The following is a 20,887-nucleotide window of genomic DNA, read 5'->3' as shown; positions in this document are numbered from 1 at the left end:
GGTGGAGTGCAGTCCATTCAATCAAATGTTGTTATCAACCTATTTGATCGTAGTGCAGGGTTATGTGTGTGAGACGAACTGTCACGGTAGATTGCCAGTGTCCTTCACCGTAGTTATGGTGGAGTGCAGTCCATTCAATCAAATGTTGTTATCAACCTATTTGATCGTAGTGCAGGGTTATGTGTGTGAGACGAACTGTCACGGTAGATTGCAATCATGCTTTTGTTGAATGCATTTGAGTAGTCCGCCATATTTACGGGATGATACGTCACATGCAAGGCCTCTATAGTCCCTCTAATGTTTGAAAGATGCTTTGAGCATGTTTCTACTGAAATGTAGCAGTTGCGTTTTTCAGATTATAAGTAAATTTGACATTGGATATTACAATGATGAACTTTTTCTAAGAGGGAGGAACTGTGAATGGTGAAACACTGTCAGAGTTTTACCTACAAAGCTACAAAGGCAGAAGGGTTAAATGTTCGTAAAGATGACATGATAAAATTAATTCTGTGTCATTTATGTCAACATTGCCTGTCAAAAATGTAGTGATGCCCTTTGCAAATAAATGTCATGAAATGCCAAATTTTAATCAGAAACCAGTGAAAACTTGTTTGTGTGGCACCATCTGCCTTTCCTCTCACGTATGAATAAATTTTAAAGAAGAAAACTAGATAAAAATGCGTAATCTTGTTTTTGCAAATTTTGATTGAAGCGAGCAATCTTTCATCTAGTGAAGACTAGATTGTTATTTATAGAAAAATATACACCTCTGGCCTCTATAACAGATTCTGTATTCATGGTGAAATGATTTTAATTCCAGAAATGCATGACATTTGGATGTGTTTTAAGCCATACAATGTGTATGTTAAAAAATCATCTTCAACAGATTGTATCATGATGGTCAAGGTCGATTGATATTTCTGTCACTTTGGTCGATTATTTTTTTTATCATCCTGATTTTATTTTATTGTGATTTTTCAAGGATATTTCTGCAATTATCAATTTTATCTAAATGCCTTTATGATGATGATGATGGATATAATGGTAACCATTGAAACAACATTGCATCAGAGATGTTCTGAAGTGTCAGGAGAAGGTTGGGGGAGGGGAAGTTTGTTATGGTCATGTCAGGATAACTAGAAATTGCAAAGATATTAAAAAAAAGCACAGTGATTTATAGTGTGCTACTGCTACGTACAGGCACAATGCCTAGATGTTGATCTTCAAGCCTCGGCACACTTTACAGGTTGTCGCTGATGACCACTATGGCCCTACATAATTCCATAAACAATTTAACAACAACACAGGGAGTTAGCAGCTTCAAGAGCGCACACCCTAGACACATCACAAATGACCATCGGAACCAACCAGGATCAGCTCCCCAAGTTTCATACAGGTTACAAGACAATAAGCAGTAAGTTCCTAGTCCAGGGGAATTTCAAGCTAACTCAATTTTTCGGACCTACAACCTCTCACAGCATAGTTGAACACCTTATCGATTATTACTTGACTAGTTCTATACACAGGTACTCAGCTCCCAAACTTACATCTATCTTTCATATTAAAAAGCTGGCTGTCATCTTTAATTGTATAATGCACTTCATGGAGCTATCATTTTACAATGACCAACTGCAGTAAGAGCAGTCACAAGGCTACATATGTTGTAACATAATTGATTGATGGGGGAAATGGTCTTCATCCACTACCCTGGTTCATTACTGGGCCTCGATAAAAATGTTTATTTCCATGGAAGATAAATCAAATTTCTCGTGAACAGAGTGCAATATTAACCATAATTTCTATGTATTTCTTAATTTTGAGGAAGCATATTTCCCTTAAAAGGCGAAATTTCTGTCCAAACACCAAAATTTCTCTGGAAGGAGCTTCTTGATTTCCATATTTTTTCTGGCATGTTCATTGAAATGTTTACTATACTAATTGACATTCTTTTCTTTTTTTCTATCTACCTGTTTTTCATTATTTTTTGTGACACAGGTCAACCTCCCGACAAAGTTCACATCATACTCAACAAGCAGCTTCAGACGCTAACAGAGATTCAGAGAGACATGATTCACAACAAGCTCAAGGTAAGATGAATGGGAACGGTGGCTTGAACATCTATAATTTGGTTCACCTCAAGTTCGATAGTGATGTATGTGCGTATTACACTCTCCGCAGTATCGAATCGCACGCGTAAGGTTAAACGCGCTGAGTGTACACTCACGCATACAGGGGTGGTTTGTCGGCACAACCGCGAAAAAGCATTGATGTCACTGTACTATACCGAACTTGAGGTGAACCAAATTATAAAGGCACTTATTTTTAAAGGCCATTGAGCAAGTCTCCAACTTAAGTTTTTCACAGAAGATCATTTCTCCAATACTCTGCATTGCTCTTTGCAGGCATGTGGAATGCCCTACCAGCACATACAGGGTGCACAACTTATAAGTTCCCCCTAAATACTTTTTTAAATAAATAAAAGATATGTGACGAAATGCAAACTTGTAAAAAAACATGTGTAGCCTTATTTGTTTTACACCTATGGAACAAATTATAGCGTCACGCGTCATTGCGTTCAGTCACAATAGTTCATTATGTAAAAAAAGATACCGTTTTAAACTGTGTTAAAAGTTGCATCTGAGTCCATAGGAGTCAATTCTCAAACAATACAGCAGGCCAGGGGTATTCATGTGTTTGTTAAAGAAAACCTGACTGCTATGGGCTCAGGTGCAACTTTTAAAACAGCCTCTTTTGTTAATAATTGACTGTTGTGACTGAACGCAATGATGTGTGACGCTAAAAATTGGTCCACAGGGGTAAAACAAATAGGGCTATTCATATCTTTTTACATTTTTACATTTCATAAAATATTATTCATAAAAGTATTAGGGGGAACTTAGAAGTTGTGCACAGTGTATAGCTTCAAATCAGGATTGGCATAGCTTTAAGCATGAGGTTTATAATGGCTATCTTGTCAAAAAAAAACCCATATGTGACCCCTCAGCACAACTGAGCCCTGAAGTTGCCAATCATCATTTTTGAGATATTCAACCAAAATATTCTGCTTGAAATTAGCTTTAAAATGATGTATATCATGTCTATAGTACTTGACATTTAAGTAGTGAAAAATCAATAAAACAGTCAATAAATCCTTTGTTTCCTATTGTTTATTGTTAAGTTCGATGGAGCATATCTCAATAGTGGCACTGGCGACATCCGGGCTCAGTTGTGCTGAGGGGTCACATATGTCATGCAAAGAAGTTTCTATAATAGAATGAAATGGAGCTAAACTTAATGCACAGGCTACGGAAGCCCAGTAACCATTCAGGAAAGAGCAGAGTAGTAGATTTGAGCTCCAATATATGCATCAAATGTAAAACTGAGCAGCATAAAGAAGCCCTATATTTTGATACCATATTGTGTCATTAGCCCCTTGAAATATTGCCATGGTGAACCTTTGACTGAAAAAGATGCTGATTCAAAAGTTGCACCTATAGGCCTACCCATTGAAAATGTTGCTTTTGTTGCTAGAGTGCTTGGTCATCACTGGTCAGCCTTGCTAGAGAGTGCTCTCCTTGGCCAGTCATGTAGAGGATACAATGTTACACTGGCTTGAGCAACATTTCATCAGCACAACTTCAGAAAATGCATCTTTTTCATTTAAAGGGTCACCATTGCAACATAGTTTGGGGTATTAAAACAAATGAGATTTGCAGAACATAACTGGGCTTCTATTTTTCTAGTTCAGTTTTAAACATTTGATGCATAGATTTTGAGTTATTATCTCCTACTGGGGGGTATAGTGTGTCTTGTCTCAAGTTGAGAGTAATGTCATGTTGAATGTCTTAGTGGTAGTTTTGAATTGTGCGTGCTAACCTAATCTCATGGGGCGTATACACAGTTTACACACACATAGAAGTGCTGTGTCTCCATACGCAACCATCTAAAAGCACTGACGACACTCTCAACTTGAGACAAGACAAAATTGTTTGTAACTTAACGAGACATCGTAAAATCCAATTCACTAAAGTGACTTATGATTGTTACGCTTCATAAGTAATAGGGATTTGCTACCAAGGTATTCAAACTTATGAATGGTTATTACTTGAGTTACGAAGGGACACAAGTTTAGTGAAATACACTCCTGGGTAAATAAAGTGAAGCAAGCAGTGGCGGCGCCAGGAAATTTTTTTCGGGGCCATTGAGGGGGCAAAGTGAATTTCAGGGGGGGGGCAAAATCAACAAAAGTGGAACTCATTTCGGGTTTTTACTGGGGGAAAGAGTTATGACTGGGGGATTTGCCCCTCATGCCCCCCCACTGGAAGCAAGCAGGATTAAGTGCCTTGCGCAAGGACACAACATGTTGGCCACGATGTGACTCAAACCCACAATCTTATGACCATGAGTCTGATCACTGCCACTGTGCTCCTACACTCCTCAAAAGAATTAAAGGATCAGTTGAATATAATCAGCATTTTTGAAAACATTGGATATGATGATAATATTATTGATAATAGTACTTGATCTTTCATTACATCACTTATTCCCTAAGCTGCAAACAAAATTCACTCATTACAAATATCCGCTATCACCAACATCGTGAGGGGGAGGGAGGAAAATGGGATTTTGAAGCCATTTTTCAAACATCACCACGGTCAAGGTCAAGTCACATATTGGGGTAGGGGTGTGTATGTGACGTGTGTGTGGGTCTATACGTCACATTAGTGGGTATAAGATGTCTTCAATGTATCCCTGGGGGTGGGGAAACTCATCAATGTAACTGTACAAAAGATGACCACCCGGCCCCCCTCCTCATTTCTCTGAGGGTAGGGGTCTTAATCGTGATCATTAAATGGTACAGAATGACAGAAGATATAGAGTATTCATTTATGCATTACGTTGCACTGTTAAGGCAGCTCAATTTTGACCCCTACCCTCAGATAATGTGAGGAGGGGGCCGGGAGATCATCTTTTGTGCGGTTACATTAATGACTTTTCCCACCCCGGGATACATTGAGGGCATCTTATGCTGTCTAATGTGACGTATAGACCCAAACACACATCACATACACAAACCCATCTCAATATGTGACTTGACCTTGACTGGTGACGCTTTTGAAAAATGGCTTCAAAATCAAATTTTAGCCTCCATTTCCCCCTCCCTCAAGATGTGGTTGATAGCGGATATTTATAATGAGTGAATTTTGTTTACAACTTAGGGAACAAGTTATGTGATGAAAGATCAAGCACAATTATCAATAATATTATCATCATATCCAATGTTTTCAAAAATGCTGATTATTTTCAACTGATCCTTTAATTCTTTTGAGGAGTGTATTATCATTATTATTTATTAACTCTGAAAATATATTTGAACTAGTGGATAGGCTATTCAGTATTGCACACTACCGCAAAGGTAGATTTCCCCACCTTTTGCTTTTCATGTGAAAGAGAAACTTATTCGTTTTCTGTGAGTGGCTTTTAGTTCTTTTATCATGGGATGAGTATTCTAATGGTGTCTGGTAACTTTCAAGATCCATTACAATCCACACACTCCTTCTAGTTTGATTATATTAGTAAAGTAATTTCACAAAAAAATACCACCAAACTCGTAGTAGTATTTGAGCAATAAAAAATTCACAACCCCGACAACTTCCGTTACAGCAGACGATAAAAAAAAAAAAATACTGTGAGTACTTCACCTGCGTTGAGCTTGGGCTTCATTAGCTGTTCAATTTTTATTCCACATATTCATGCTCAACAGACTGGGTATTGTGAATAGCTTGCAGACCTGAGCTACTGGGAAATGGGTTTATTTTCAAGTTGCAATGGTGGTTGTAACAGGTAATAGCTGCTTAGTGGCATTATATGTGTTTATCCATCACATTTGTATGCGACATCATAGATGCCAGCTTGTTTGTAGGATGTATGGTATATTCCTAGGATATCGCCATTCAAGTAGAATGAAATCTTTGCTTTACTTGATCATGTTTGCCATTTTAGATGTGCATATAATTTGCATCGTCAGCTGCGTCCAGTAACTTCCTGTGGGTGCGTTGTTGTGGTTGAGTTGTGGGAACCTGGGTGTTTGAAATTCTTACTGTAAATGTATTAACCCTAACCGTGTCCATAGTTTTGTTTTTGCTATTGGAAGAGAAAGAAGAAACTAAGTAAGAGAGAAGATGAACAAAGAAGTCACTTGGTACCCCCGGGATTCAAACCTCGAATGCCACGCAGAAGATCACAGGCCTCTAGCCACTGGGGTTATGCTGGCCCGGCCAGCAATTCCCTGGGTATATATGATTAGGCTGATTGCATCATCGCATCACGTGGAATGCATGCCCAAGCAGTGGTTTTAATAGTGAGCTTTAGTGAGCTCTGGTTGGGTTAGGGTTAACAAGGCCTAAATCTAGGAAAAACATGTTCAATAAACAAGCAAATTCAGATGCACTCACAAGTCTTTTATTAGTGAACTTGAAGTAATCAAAATGAACTGGGGCAGCTTTAGTTGAAATCCCAGTTTTCATGAGATGCATTTAGATGATGATGTGCGATGTAGCGGTACTTGATAGGCTAGATTCAAGAGTGTTTATAATAAGAGGGTTAAGCAGAGAACAAGACTAGACTAGACTACTCAACCTAGATGTGTGCTGATTAGCAGTAAAGCCTTGCAAAAATTATGTACAAATAATTCATATAATAACATAATACTTATGTCATCGAGAAGTGTGCAGTTTGTACATTACTTATATTCAATTTTCCATAGTTGTCTGTTTTGAGTGTTTTCTTTTACTATGTACACTGATATAAATACAGACCTTCTTGAAAGTCAATTGAGCAGTTAAAGGTACACCCATTAGATACACACATATAGGTTCTACTATTACCAATAATGGTTCATTATGGAGCATATTAATTTTATCATATAATGTGACATCTTTATGGGAAGATTACTGGTATCCTAGGCACAGATTTTTAATTATGTACACATGGAACCGGCAAGCTCACTGAAATGCAAACTAAATCAAGAGGGCCCTACATAAACTTTCAGATATTGAACAGTTCATATTTGCAAAACTCCAGGCAGGACTTAAATACAAACATTTTCAGATATTTTGAGAGCAAAATCAACTGATCGGCAATAATCATGTCAGTGTGCATATTGACTCCCCGGTGGGGTCACTCAACTTGCAATACTGACCGCACGATCGTTACCAAAATCACGGAAAAAGGGGTAATTTTTAGGGCTTGCCCGCGGACAAAATTGTCCGTGAAATTGGAAAAATAGGGATGTTTTATCGCACAAATCTCCACGAAATTGAAAAAAGGGGTTCTTATTATTTTCTCCCGATCCCGTGGATAGCTGGCCAGATAAATAAGGAATAATTTGGTTTCCTACTTCGTACTCATCCCATGATCAATATTGTTCTCGGTTCGTGCGTAGCCTTAGCATAGATTCACAGAAATTTTGCAATAGCCAATTTATATGCAAGGGGTACTACATGTACTTGAATTCAGTGATGCCCTGTTAATTACTGAAAAAAAACATTGTCCTTGTCCTTGAAATGTTGAAATAGGGTCAAAATAGGAAATGTGTCCTCGAAATCTAAAAAATAGGGGTGTTTCAGAGTACCATTTTGTCCTTGTTTTAGAGTAAAAAAGGGGGTAAAATTTCATGATTTGTCCTTGAAATCGACTGCGAAAGGGGGTAATTTGTACTTGTGGTAACGGTCCTACGTGTCCCCCCTGCCAGGGAGTGACCCCACCGGGATTGACTCTTTATAGATGAGTTAAGAGAGTTGGGCTATTCCAGTTTAAAATCCATACACACCCTTAGAATGACTTTAATCTCTTACACAGGAGGTGTAGATTTGAAATGAAATTGCCCAGTCAAGTAACCCCATTTGAAATTCACACTCACTGTGTGGAAGATTAAGGCCATGTCTTCTGTAAGGGATATGGATTTAAGCTACAATAGCCCAATATTTGCGATATCAGCAAAGAAGTCAATTTGTTACTTTGCAGTTCCCTAAGTATTGTGAATTGGAAAAAAATGTCAAAAATTGTTGACAAGACTACAAAACTGTCAGCATCATCTTGTTCCTGCTTCAATTTGGCATTTGCAATATATAGCATACTAGCATGTAGCTTATTTAGGATGTGAAGTGCTGTTATCTACCTGATCCTGTTTTCTGCATGATAGTCAAGGGTGATAATAAGAGCTTTTCTACCAGGACATGTACAGTTTGAGAAAAAAGTGAGGCCTAGTTCACCTGAATTTACATGCAGTCTAGACCATGACTCATTTTAAGCTCTAAACAGGACTCAGTTTTTTAGAAACATTCTGTATTTTTAAAAGCCAAAATGGTCTAATATGTAATGGCATTAGTTAAATAGCTTCCTTTCAACAAAAATAGCTCAAATTGCAGAGAAACTCCATGTTACTTCACTATTTCCTGTGAATCTGAATATGTAGGCTATAGGCTGTTATAATGGGGACAGGATAAAAAATGTAGTTCGGTATTGTGATTTTTATTTTCAACAGTCTACTGTAGACAGGCCTGTAGCCCGTATATTTTCACCTGTTTGTTGAGTGTTTGCAGTACTCAGCCAACACGGGGCCCAGTGTTTAATTGGTAAATTTCACATCAAAAAACAAAACAATATAAAATGTCAAACCAAGATTGTATTTTGTACACAGTTTATGATTTGAAGTGCAAGTCAGCACAAGTGTTGTGTCTACAAACATGAAAGTCATTGTCTTTTCCTACAGTCTCAATTTTTTGAAAGCTTAAGGGATCTAGAATGAGCGTTTTGAGCGTTTCGACATGATTTTTTAGTGGGACATGAGAGCACATCAGACATATCGAATTGCATTCTGAATACGAAGAATGTCTTTCTGATATCAAATAATTTTCATTTTTGAAATTCACGATATAATACAAATTTTATGACAAATTATTAAAATTTGATATTTTTTACATTTTTGATATATAACAGTCCTTGAAGTAAATTTTATAAATCTAATGATATATTCTTAAAGTGCATGTAGCTGGGAGGAAAAGCCGACGATCAATTGAAAATTTTGATATTTCATATTGAAAATATGGATTTTTTTCCCAAAAAGACCTAATATATTTTGGTGTTTTGGGAAAAAAATCCATATCTTCAATACGAAAGGTCCAAATTTTCAATTGATCGTCGGCTTTTCATCCCACCTACATACACTTTAAGTATAAATCATCAGATTTATAAAGTTGACTTCGAGTACTGTTAAATATCAATTTTTAATGATTTCCCATAAAATGTGTATTACGTTGCGAATTTCAAAAAATCAAAATTATTTGATATCAGAAGGACATTCTTCGTATTCAGAAAGCAATTCGATATGTCTGATGTGCTCTAATGTCCCAAAATAAATACTGTCCAAACGTTCATACCCCACCCCTTAAAAGCTTTCAACTCCTATTTAACATTTGATCTTATGATTGTTCAACTGAAGTGTTTCCATGTTTGAATTCATGTGTATTATGCACTGATATTAAAGGTACTCCCAAACTGTGTGTGTGTGTGTGGACACATCCCTATGCCCCCCGATGCCCCCAGGTTTGACACCCATGTGTGTTGCTACTAAAATCCACCTACTTCTCTTGAGCTATATATTGCAATGTGCTCAATGCCCAAAAATTTGGTCCATGCTGGAAATTTCTTGATACCTTCCATTAGCTACCACAAACAATAGACCCTACTGCCATTGGCCTTAATAAAACGCTGTAACCAGCTTCTCATCTTCTCTGCTGTAACTAAGCGCCATCAGCCCCATCTAGGTTTGGATAAATCAATTTATTTTGTAATATTCGGCACACTTTTCGCCTGCAGGGCCGTAGCAAAGCGGGCGACCAAGTAGGCCATGGCCACCCCACTCTATGAGAAATTTGCTACGTTTTTCTTCACACCTTTATTCTAATTTTGGCGCCAATTTGTATTTTTGCCGCCCATAATTATGATGGCTGCCTCACATTTTTCAACTTGCTACAGCCCTGTTAGACTATGCCATTGTCGATTTTTGATAAATAAAAGCATGTTATTAATCATGATGAAAGCATTCAGTTGAACTCGAAATTATACTGATATTTATTACATCAAAATACTAGTATAAAATTGTGAAGAAAAAGTTTATATAATTATATTAGTAACAGTAAAAGTAAAGTGTACGTAGGCTTATATTATTGAATGCAACATATCATAATGTCATAATTATATTGGCACTTCAACTTAGGCTAAGGTTAAGGGGGTGCTTGTTCGGGCCTTTTTGGCCTTCTGAGCATCTCCTCATTCAAATGTGTTGTTTTGCTGTTATTGTATTGTTGTATTTTGAATGAAATAAAGATTGATTGATTGATTGATTGATACTGAACAATTCTGATTTTAGAATCTACGAGTTAAAAATCGACTATGGACATTGCATTTTCATGATTTTAAAACGGGACTTTGAACGGGCAAAGTCCCTAACACATGCACTGTCAATCATACTTGTTTATCAATCCAATTAAACCGCAAGCAAATATAAGACACACTCATGTACTTACTTAGAGCTCAATGTTCCCGCCAACACAAAGGCCGCATAGTTGTGTACCATGTAGTTATTAATGGTAAAGGCAGGTGCCCGGAGGATTTAAACCATAACAAGATCTGGGCGACCAATCACAAGCCAGATCCAATTAAAGATGCATTACATCATGGCCAATTTTAGTTAGGCCAGAAATTGGCCTAACTCTCCACAGAGTCCTGTGTTAAAAATGTTAACCGCAAGTCAAAGTCAGTAGTCCACTTGGGAAGCTAACAAACAGAGGTTGTGAAAATCTATCAATTGTGCACACATTAATTAAATCAGAGTTTTAAGCTTAAATACAATATCCAGAGTATACACAATGGGCAAGTGGACTACGGAGTAGTCTACAGTCCTGTTTGCCTGATCTTGTTACATCTCACCTAATTTACCAATATTTGAAAACTGACCATTCTACCTTATAATCAAGTCTATTTGTATGTTATTCTGATAAAAGGATAGGATTTCATTTACATTAGGTTTCGTATCAACTGAAACCCAATATTCATTGCTTGTGCATACAAAAAGCAAAACTTGGTTGTTGACTAAGAAAGCTATACTGTACTGAAATAGGTTGCATATCTTTTCAAATTGATAATTTTCAAATTGGTCTGATTTTTGCTGTATCTGGTTAAATTGAATACTGGAAATGAGTTCACAACTTTCAGAGCTACCAACAGGTAAATTAAAGCCATATAATTGTTGCAAGCTGACTACTGGCTTAATTATACATTAATTAAGGAGGCAAACTCAGTTGTATGTTGTCTGATATATCGCCATTATGAGACCCAAGGATGGGCGGTACTTTTATTAATACGATACTCAACTATCAGGACTGGGCAATATCTGATCCTATAACATCTCCCTTTCTTTATTTAAACAAGAATGTTAGTGTCCATTGACCATTGTCAATTCCATGAAAGTTTACTCGAGTCTTGACTTGACAGATTTCAAAAGTCATTTATCTGTGAACATAATTAGTTAATTTGGAAAGTTTAAATTTTGGTTGCCCAGTATGAATGGCCTAAGAAAAACCTATTAACACAAGTGCCTAAAATTACTAAGTTGCTGTGCTGTCTTCTCTTCCTCTCTGTAAATGTGAAGAAAATTGCTGGAAACTACGATTGTCCAGATGCACCAATTGACGAAAATGTCCAAAGTCTTTTCGCGACATACAGCATTTTTTTATTTTAAATGAGGTTAATTTCAAGAAACTTTATAATTCAAAATGGTTTAAAGGTATTGTTGTTGTTAAACTGTGAACAAGTAATCGCGTTGAGGATTCAGTCTTGACCAGTGAGTTCCAGTTTTCTTTCTGCAGATCTTCTTGTCATTTTGATCTGTCAATCTCGATAATACACAAAGTTGGGTGCCTTACATCCTGAACACACCGATGGCATCACATCTGCGTCGCATGTTGAATGGCTTACACCCGGTGAGGTGCAACGTTGCAGTCCACTTCACCTCAGATTATTGCTTGCAAACATCCTCATGGTGATTCTCTTCTGGAATCATCTCTATGACAAATGACTTGCATCCTGCATGCGAATGGCTTCTACATTGCTAACATGGTTCATAATCATTTTATAATCGCGTCCAATGGCATCACATTGTAAACACATATCTCATTGTGTATCAGCAAAAGTCACAAGTCCTTTTTAAGCTTTGTCAACTTGTAGTTGTACTTGCATGACTTGCTATCATTTGGATCATTCACTGTCAATTCACTTAGTCTTAGTTTGCCAGTTTTGTATTCTTGCTGTCATATCTGACTCTGCTCAGCTTTCTTGATTAATATTCTGCAAACTAGTTTTATCAGATTCTTTCAAAGTTCCTCAGTTCAAAGCATCTCGCGATCTCGCCGATTTTTCTTTCTTTTCCATCCACTGTTCTGCTAATTTCAGCTTGCAGTCCATTAGGCAACACAGCACGTCACCCATTAGCTATTTCGGATTCGTGGAAAGTTTTCTGTTCACATTTTCAATGTCGTTGTTTTACGCCCGGTGACCAAACTAAAAATGATCATATCTCTCTGCTTTCGACTTCCACGGCGATCGGAGTCATCTCAAAACGGGCGGGGGTCTCTCGAGTATCAGACTTTCACTTCTGACACCATGTTGCAAGCTGACTACTGGCTTAATTATACATTAATTAAGGAGGCAAACTCAGTTGTATGTTGTCTGATATATCGCCATTATGAGACCCAAGGATGGGCGGTACTTTTATTAATACGATACTCAACTATCAGGACTGGGCAATATCTGATCCTATAACAATAATGTACGATCTTATAATATGAAATTGGTTCATTTTTTTTCAAACTTGATTTTTTTTTATATTTGTAATGTTTACACATGTCCCAACTTGCACCTAAATGGAATCTGCCAAGAATGACTTAATTTACCTGTAATACAGTTGCGTCTGGTAGCTCCAAACTTTGTCAGCCATCTGATTGGTCACCTTCCCTAAATCTAAGACCAAATTAAATTAAAAAGACTAGTTTGCGTCTAACATCAGGGCAAAGGCACGGTGTGATTGGTTGACATGAAGTCATACGCAAACTTGTCTTTTTAATTCGGTCTTAAAATTATAATTTACTGGATAATCTTTACCAATATATCATACATGTAGTTTGCACCATAGAAGCATGCTACCAAATTTAATGATTCCACCAGGTAGTGCAAATATCCTCTGGCATTTGTGCTATGCATGTTGTTACATTGTACAATAACCTTTCTTGTAAATCACTTCCATATAGGAAGTATATTGAATGAGGGGGTGTCCCCAAATAGTACTCATCCTTGTGACAGTTTCCATTTTACAACTTACTCGGTTCCCTCAGATTGTGATGCCCGAACAGCGAGCAGTCAGCATGAGGCACTTGTTTCGGCTAACTGCGTCAGATTGCTTGTGGAGTAGTGGTTGTGCCTCTTTTTTGTTGGTTTTACTTGACCATACGATAAAAATAATGATATCAATTGCAGAAATAGATTTTGGTAACAGATTCAAAACAATGTAGTACTCATCACTTGATGTATTTCATAATGAACTCCTCTTCAATCTACACACGCTTTTGTTTCGTTATTTGAAAACCCCGCCCATCAACATCTATCGTTTCTTCATCCTGTTATTGAAACTTGATAAACAATAAACATCTTTGAAAAAGAGGAAGGTGTTAAAATTGTTTATTTCAAGACCCGGGCAGGCCATTAAATATGTAATACTTCAGTGCCAATCAGGTTACAGAAAATGGAAATTCTTTAAATGCTATATTACGTAGAGTATTCTTTCTTTCAAAACAGTGTCTCGTGATGTTCAGTGGCATGAACTATTTTGAGATAGCCTGTAGTGTTGATTCATGTACATGACTTCTGACATACTTAGGGGTGTGATCCCGGGTGTGATCTTTACTGATCTACACGTGTCATCTTGTAGGTGCAATATCTACTGAATAAGGAACATAAGGGTGAAAATCAAGTATGAATATCATACATTCACACTCATGGCCATGTCATAAAGCATCCCTTATATGAAAATTATGTGCATATTTACATGTACGTGCTTGTTGCGAACTAGTTACTCTCTAAATGTGACAGAGTGAAAAATCACTCAAAAAGAGTGAAATCTCACTCTTTCAAAGAGCCATCTGAGTGACAACTCTTTTAGAGTGAAGCTCACTCTCAAGAAAGAGTGAAAAAATTCACTCCGGAAAAGAGTGAATCAGAAAAGAGCATTTATTTATTTATTTATTCATTTAGGCCTATTTTATATACAAGAATATCACAGCAGTTCATAACAGCTACTATGTGCTTTAAATTGTTGTGAGGCTAGGCCCCAGGTTAGGGTAGGGCCGGTCTAGGAATATTGAACTGGTCTAAAGCTTAAGCACGCATTACAATGTGTCGAACTTCAGTGTGGGATGAATGATGAAAAACTATGGATTTAGTGAAGCTAATAGTCAAACTGTTCAATGGTGAGTACACTTAGGTGTAGGACATAACACTTGGCAAATACCATGTTTACGGTCACAGTCTGGAGAAGCGTGATGCGGCGTAACCTACATAAGCTTACATATGCGTACATGTAAACCGGCACTGGGCCGGTAACAAACTGCTCACATATGACTTAAGCTTACTGCCGCCGTTGTCTCCAGACCAAGTGTATACTTGCTACGAGTTATGACCTACACATAAATGTAATCACTATTGAGTATGCTGTCTATTTCTTCATCAAATCCGCTTTCTTTTCGCCATTCATTCACACACTGTTCGCCATTTTGTTACACAAGTTCAACAAACATTGGCCGATTTTCGGCGCTTCTGATTATTGACAGTTCACTCCAAGAAAGAGTGAGATTTTGCGCCACTTTTGAGCGAGTGAGGCTCACTCGAAATCGTGAGTGAAATTATGTGTACTGTTTTCACTCTTTTAGAGCTAAAACCCACTCTTTTAGAGCTAACTTAAATTCACTCTGTAATTCAGAGTGGTTTTTCACTCTTTTACATTTAGAGAGTATGAACATTGTGACATTGATAGTTGGTCATGTTTTTTGAGGTGGGACCCAATTGTGTCACATCTTGCAATTTGTCAAAAATGAACTCCTTTTTTGTATTTCTGATTATATTTCAAAAACTTTTCACCCAAACTAGTAAAAGTATACATTTTTAGAAAGCATATATTGTCATGATTGCAAATCTGTAAAGTTTGAGTGGATATATACAAGGTGTACCAAAAAATATACAGGGTGATTCCATTGAAAAATACCGAAAAAAATTAAATTTCTTTACCACTTCAATATTTCTACATAGTATATTAAATTGGAAAATGAACTTGATATTTGCAATGTACACAGTTAGTCCTTTCATTAAATATATAGTTTGCACTATATTTGTTAAGCCCATTGTGTTATACAGGGTGTGAAAAAAGTTGTATTTTAAATTTGTTAATTTATGTAAAATTTCACTAAGTGCCATTAAATTTGGAAAATATATTCAATATAGTTTAAAGAATTGCTATAATATCAAATTTAAATATCCAATTCCTATATAGGGTGTTCCAAAAATCAATATACAGTGAATAATTAGTAACAAAGGTACATGTACATGTAGGCATATACATGCACAAATAGCCTACATCAATAAACTTTTAACAATAACCAGAGATCAATATGTCATCAGATTAAATCCTTTGACTGTAATAATCTCCTTTGAGAAGATTTATTTTATATTTCAAATATAAAACATATTGAAATTTATTTCATATGCATGCAAAATTTAAAGCCCATTCTATTGCATGACCCACATTCCACTGCATTAATTAAAAGCTTATTAAATCCGTAATTACTAAGTTTATTAAGATTAACTAGGCAATTATAGTTATAGAAAGTTAAAAAATAAGATTAACATTATGCAAATGCATTTTCACTTCTACAAGGCAACAAAGTGCATAAATTTTATTAATGAACACCAACTTCCCATTGGAATTACACAGAGCTCCTCCGCTTCGGCTCCTCCACTTCGGAACCACCCCTGACTAATTAACTTAAATAAGCTGTTGTAATTAATTAATACATTTGTTTAATTATATTTGTTATTAATTCATTAGATTAATAATTTATCTTCAAAATAAGACCAAAACCATTTGTTCATGATGAATTTTAGCAAAAATATAGGAATAAGAAGACAAAATGATTTAGCAAAATGTGACAGCACCACCTTTTTTAGGGTCCCAGTTTAAAAAACATGACCAGTTGTGAACTATCACTTTGAGGGAAGAGAGGACTTTTTGTTTTGATTATCCAATATTAGGTTTTAGAAGATAGGCAGCTCCAATATTTGGGCTATTCTAGATGAAATCCACACTCCCTATATAACATAACATACATAACATAATATGGAAGACAAGACCTTAATCTTCCACAGGGAGTGTGAATTTCAAATGGGGTTAGCTGACTGGGTGGCTCTATTTTAAATCTACATCCCCTGTGTGGGAGATTAAGGTTGGTCTGAACCCTGGAATTATGAAAACTTTCGGGCCTCATAACTGCTAAATTACTAGTCTAATGAATATAAAAGTATACATTTTTAGAATGGAAATGACTTGATGAATTCATCTGTGAGGTCCAATTTGGGCCAAAATGCTCATTTTGGAAAAATCCCAAAAAGCGGGTTTTTGGCCCAAATTTTAGTACAGCGTAACAAAAAAATTGTTTGGCCAAAATTTTTTTTATTAATTTTAAAAACTAGATAAAAATATCTAGGGACCGTTTTTTCATTTTTTAAATTTTGACCAACTTCACCAAAAATATTTGAAATTTGGGTAGAAAATCAGGCTTTTTATGATTTTTTGAAAATTTTGCATTTTTGACCATTTTTGGTGCAAATTTCTCAAAGTTGGTCAAAATTCAAAAAATAAAAAACCTTCCTAGATATTTTTATCTAGTTTTTAAAAATTAATAAAAAAAAAAATTTGGCCAAACAATTTTTTTGTTACGTTGCAATTACTAAAATTTGGGCCAAAAAACCCGCTTTCTGGGCTTTTCTCCAAAAATGAGCATCTTGGCCCAAATCGGCCCTCACAGATGAATTCAGCAAGTCATTTCCAGTCTAAAAAGGTATACTTTTATATTCTTTAGCCTAATAATTTAGCAGTTATGAAGCCCGAAAGTTTCCATAATTCCAGGGTTAAGACCACCCTTAAGGTCATTTCTTCCATATGGGGTGTATGGATTTCAACTGAAATTGCCCATTGTGAGAAGTAGATGCTAGCAAAGGCAAAAGAGGTAAAAAGTTAAACTAAATTTACTTGTACTGATTGTGTAATAGCCAACCAAGCAATCCAAATAAAAATGATGTCATTTTGTGATCGACACATAATGAATTTCATTTCATCATGTTACATGCCCAGTTGATACATGACAAAATGCTGCAGATTCCATCAATATTGAAATTGAGATATGGCCACCTTTCACAATGCTGAAAGTATAGGAATATTTCATGACTTGTTTTGGCATTACTCAAAATCAATTTTTATTGACAAACAAGATATGTCATATAGTTCATTAATTGACAATTAGCCATTAGGTGAAGAAAAAAAGAAACCCTGTTCTACGGGCGGATGGACCTTTCAAGTAGGGTCGGTCGGTCGGGCTCTTTAAAAATTTTTTTTTTTAAATGACCCAAAAAAAGCACCCAAACTCTGAAATATTTTGCGATTTGGGAAAATACAAAAAAAAAAAATTTTGTTTCTGAAATTTTCGAAATTTGCTTCGGCATTCATTTGTACAGGAATTTTTTTTTCCCAATTTGTTCAAAATCTGGGTCGGTCAGGCCCGTAGAACAGGGTTTTCTTTTTTCGTCACCTTATGGCCTATTAATGCACTATCCACTAGCTTACTGTCTTTATGTGGATGTACATCATACCCTACAGTTGTATACATGTTGTGTTTTGCAATGTTTTCTGAGTAATTATTGACAGCTTGTTAACAAACAGCTTTTGCATTTATAATTCAACTTTTGACCGGTTGAATCATGAACTTTGATGATGACGTATCATGTTGTGTTTTGTGGTGCAACAAATGTTTCCCAACGTGTGTATTTTAGTGGTTTTTACATCTGTCTCACTTACGGGCAGTTATACCACAATAATACTGCATTGTTATTATATGTGTCCTATCTTTTGATGAATCTGAGGTTTGGGTGAAAACAAAAATTACTGTTTTGTAAAATGTATCCAATATCATCACATGCTGTTTCTATGTTGTATAATTTTACCTGGTGTGGATGACAATGACGGTTTCCTTGCACCCTAAATACAATATTTCATGTTACAATAGGACGAATAGGTTATTGAGGCCAACATAATATAAGGCGAGGGCATTGTTCAAAATAAACTGATGACCGATTGCATGCTTGAGACCAGTAGTCTGGCAACCTTAGATGGGTAATGAGGTAGTTCATTTGGAATGTTGGATTCAACTGTAAACATGGTTATTTTGAACAATTCCAGTGAAAAATGATGTTGACTACTCACATTATTTGTGACGTTTCACCACTACACTAGTGGTTTCATCCGACTGGCAACTCAATTGGGAGGACTAAAAAGTTATTGACAGAGAAGCTGACAAGACCACTAGATGGCTAAAAGAAGCCATCAGGATACGCCGAAAAGGAAAAGACACTCTAAACAAGGACGAGGGGGCCTATTAACTCAACAACATCTTTGACCAACTCATCACGCCCTCAACGGTTCCTGTTGCCTATAAAAGGAAGCAGTCAGGTATGATGAGTTGCCAGTCTGATGAAACCACTAGTGTAGTGGTGAAACATCACTAAAAATGTGAGTAGTCAATATCATTTTCACTGGAATTGTTCAAAATGAACCATGTTTACAGACAGGTAAATTGGTAGTTATTAAGTTCAACATTTTTATTGATTTCTTCAAAAGTTATGTTATAATCGATTGATTGATCGATTATAATTATTACAACAAGAATTTTAGTCCCGGCAATAAGTAGACAAACACAAATATTACATGTGAGTGTATACTAACCACCACCACTGTTCGAACCCGCAACCTCTCGCACCATAGTCGAACACCTTATCCATTGAGCTAACTTGACTACTGCTGAGAGAACATTATTCAGTCACATTAGGTCAGGCTCATTACACAGGTTGATATTTTAATAGCTGTAGCGGGTTAGAAAATGCCATGGTAAAGCCAGGATGAAGAGTATGTGCTCAATGTAATCCTCAGTATGTGCCGACAATAAAGCTAACATTAGATCTTGCTTTAATTAACACAGTCTATCATGTTATTGTAATTGCATTTCATTCCTCTGTAAATACAACCTTTATCCAAAAGGCTATGTGACATTTAAGTAATGGTTTCGCTCAAAGGTTCTTGCTTTTAAGTAAAGTCAGTATACCGTAATAGGCAATTGCGATGGATGATGAGTGCTTGCGCTATCTTACATGCTCTTAAAGAATTCAAATCTAGGCATCTTTTTATGTAGCCTGTGTGTACATAATGTATGTTAAGAAACACAGGAATCAATTTTGTCGGTGCTTAATGGGCAGTGTGAAGTAGATCACAATATTTATTTACTATTAAAGGTACGTGACCCGATTGAAATAGGGATGTACATCTTCTGGAAATTTCTGGATTCTGGAAATGGGATCATAAAAGGTTTTTTTTTTAAATTTCTGGAATTGGATGATGAAATTGGTATTGTATTTCAGCATTACAAGAACAATTTTTATTTGTTAAATGGGGTGATAACTCTTTAAACCCTGCCATAGCCTATTCTCCAGATGAGTCCTCATGAATGTTCAATGCTGCACAGTGCACACAAGCGGACAGCTACCTGGCTAAGGGCCAGATCAATTTTCAGGAAATGGATATCTGTTATCCATTGAAATCCTGTAAAAAACCTCAGCCCAAAAACTTTTATTTCATCAAAAATGTGATTTCTGCAAATGAAGAAAGCTCCTATTTTTTTTCATTACCCCAGTAAAATTTTAAGTCCTAAGATATTTTTCTACTTCTATGATAGAGAAGGACTGAAAGATACAATTTGTAATGCACAGAGGAAATGTTATAAAGACCCAAGAAAATGTAATATGTACTGGTGCATGCGAATGCGAACAGGTGTTAATTCAACTCCACAGTGATGAGTGACTGATTTCTTTCCACATAAGTGTGCATATTGTTGCTTGGTTTAATTATTTTGAATGATATTGATCTTTCTAACTTTAACAATTTCTTAAGTATGGAATGGGAATAAAATGTTTGCAATAAATTTATACTGTTGAACTTTCTTTCATTTGCTATTGTTTTAAAGCAATGTTTTTTCAGAGACAATGATTCAGGATTTTCAGCAATATATAGCATAGTGTTAACCCATTTTACTTGATAGCAATTCACATTTCAATTGAACTTTTCAAATCAACATCAGAAACATTTGGAAAACCAGGTCACGAGCAGCAGATGCTTACGCACTTTAATATTAAGCGTACATGAGCATCCTTACCCTCGCGTAAATTCACATTTAAGCACTCGTCTGTGACACATATTATGCAAAGTGCAACTAGCTTAAGTCCTGCGCCCAATAGCTGCGTGATAACCTGGAATTTTATTATAAACAGGGCCATCAAAAACAAACGGCACCTGTTTTTGGAAAACTTTTTCACCTTTAATATATGATAATATAAACATCTCAAAAAAAGTAACTAACCCCCCATAAATAATGGCCATTATTCAAAAAAAACGGGCGATTGT

The 20,887-nt window shown here is 36.2% G+C and overlaps 1 protein-coding gene across 1 annotated transcript in view; it reads left to right on the top strand.

Annotated features, from left to right (window-relative positions):
* The window catches only part of LOC140160496 (TBC1 domain family member 1-like), a 110,188-nt gene that overhangs the window by 44,260 nt on the left and 45,041 nt on the right, over positions 1-20,887 (top strand). Inside the window, 1 exon segment of the mRNA XM_072183730.1 lies at positions 1,996-2,087. Coding sequence (XP_072039831.1) covers positions 1,996-2,087 — 92 coding nt within the window.

This window comes from Amphiura filiformis, chromosome 9 (assembly GCF_039555335.1).
Source record: "Amphiura filiformis chromosome 9, Afil_fr2py, whole genome shotgun sequence".
NCBI lineage: Eukaryota > Metazoa > Echinodermata > Ophiuroidea > Amphilepidida > Amphiuridae > Amphiura > Amphiura filiformis.
The sequence above is the reverse complement of the archived record's forward strand: the minus strand, read 5'-3'. Positions and strand labels throughout refer to the sequence as shown.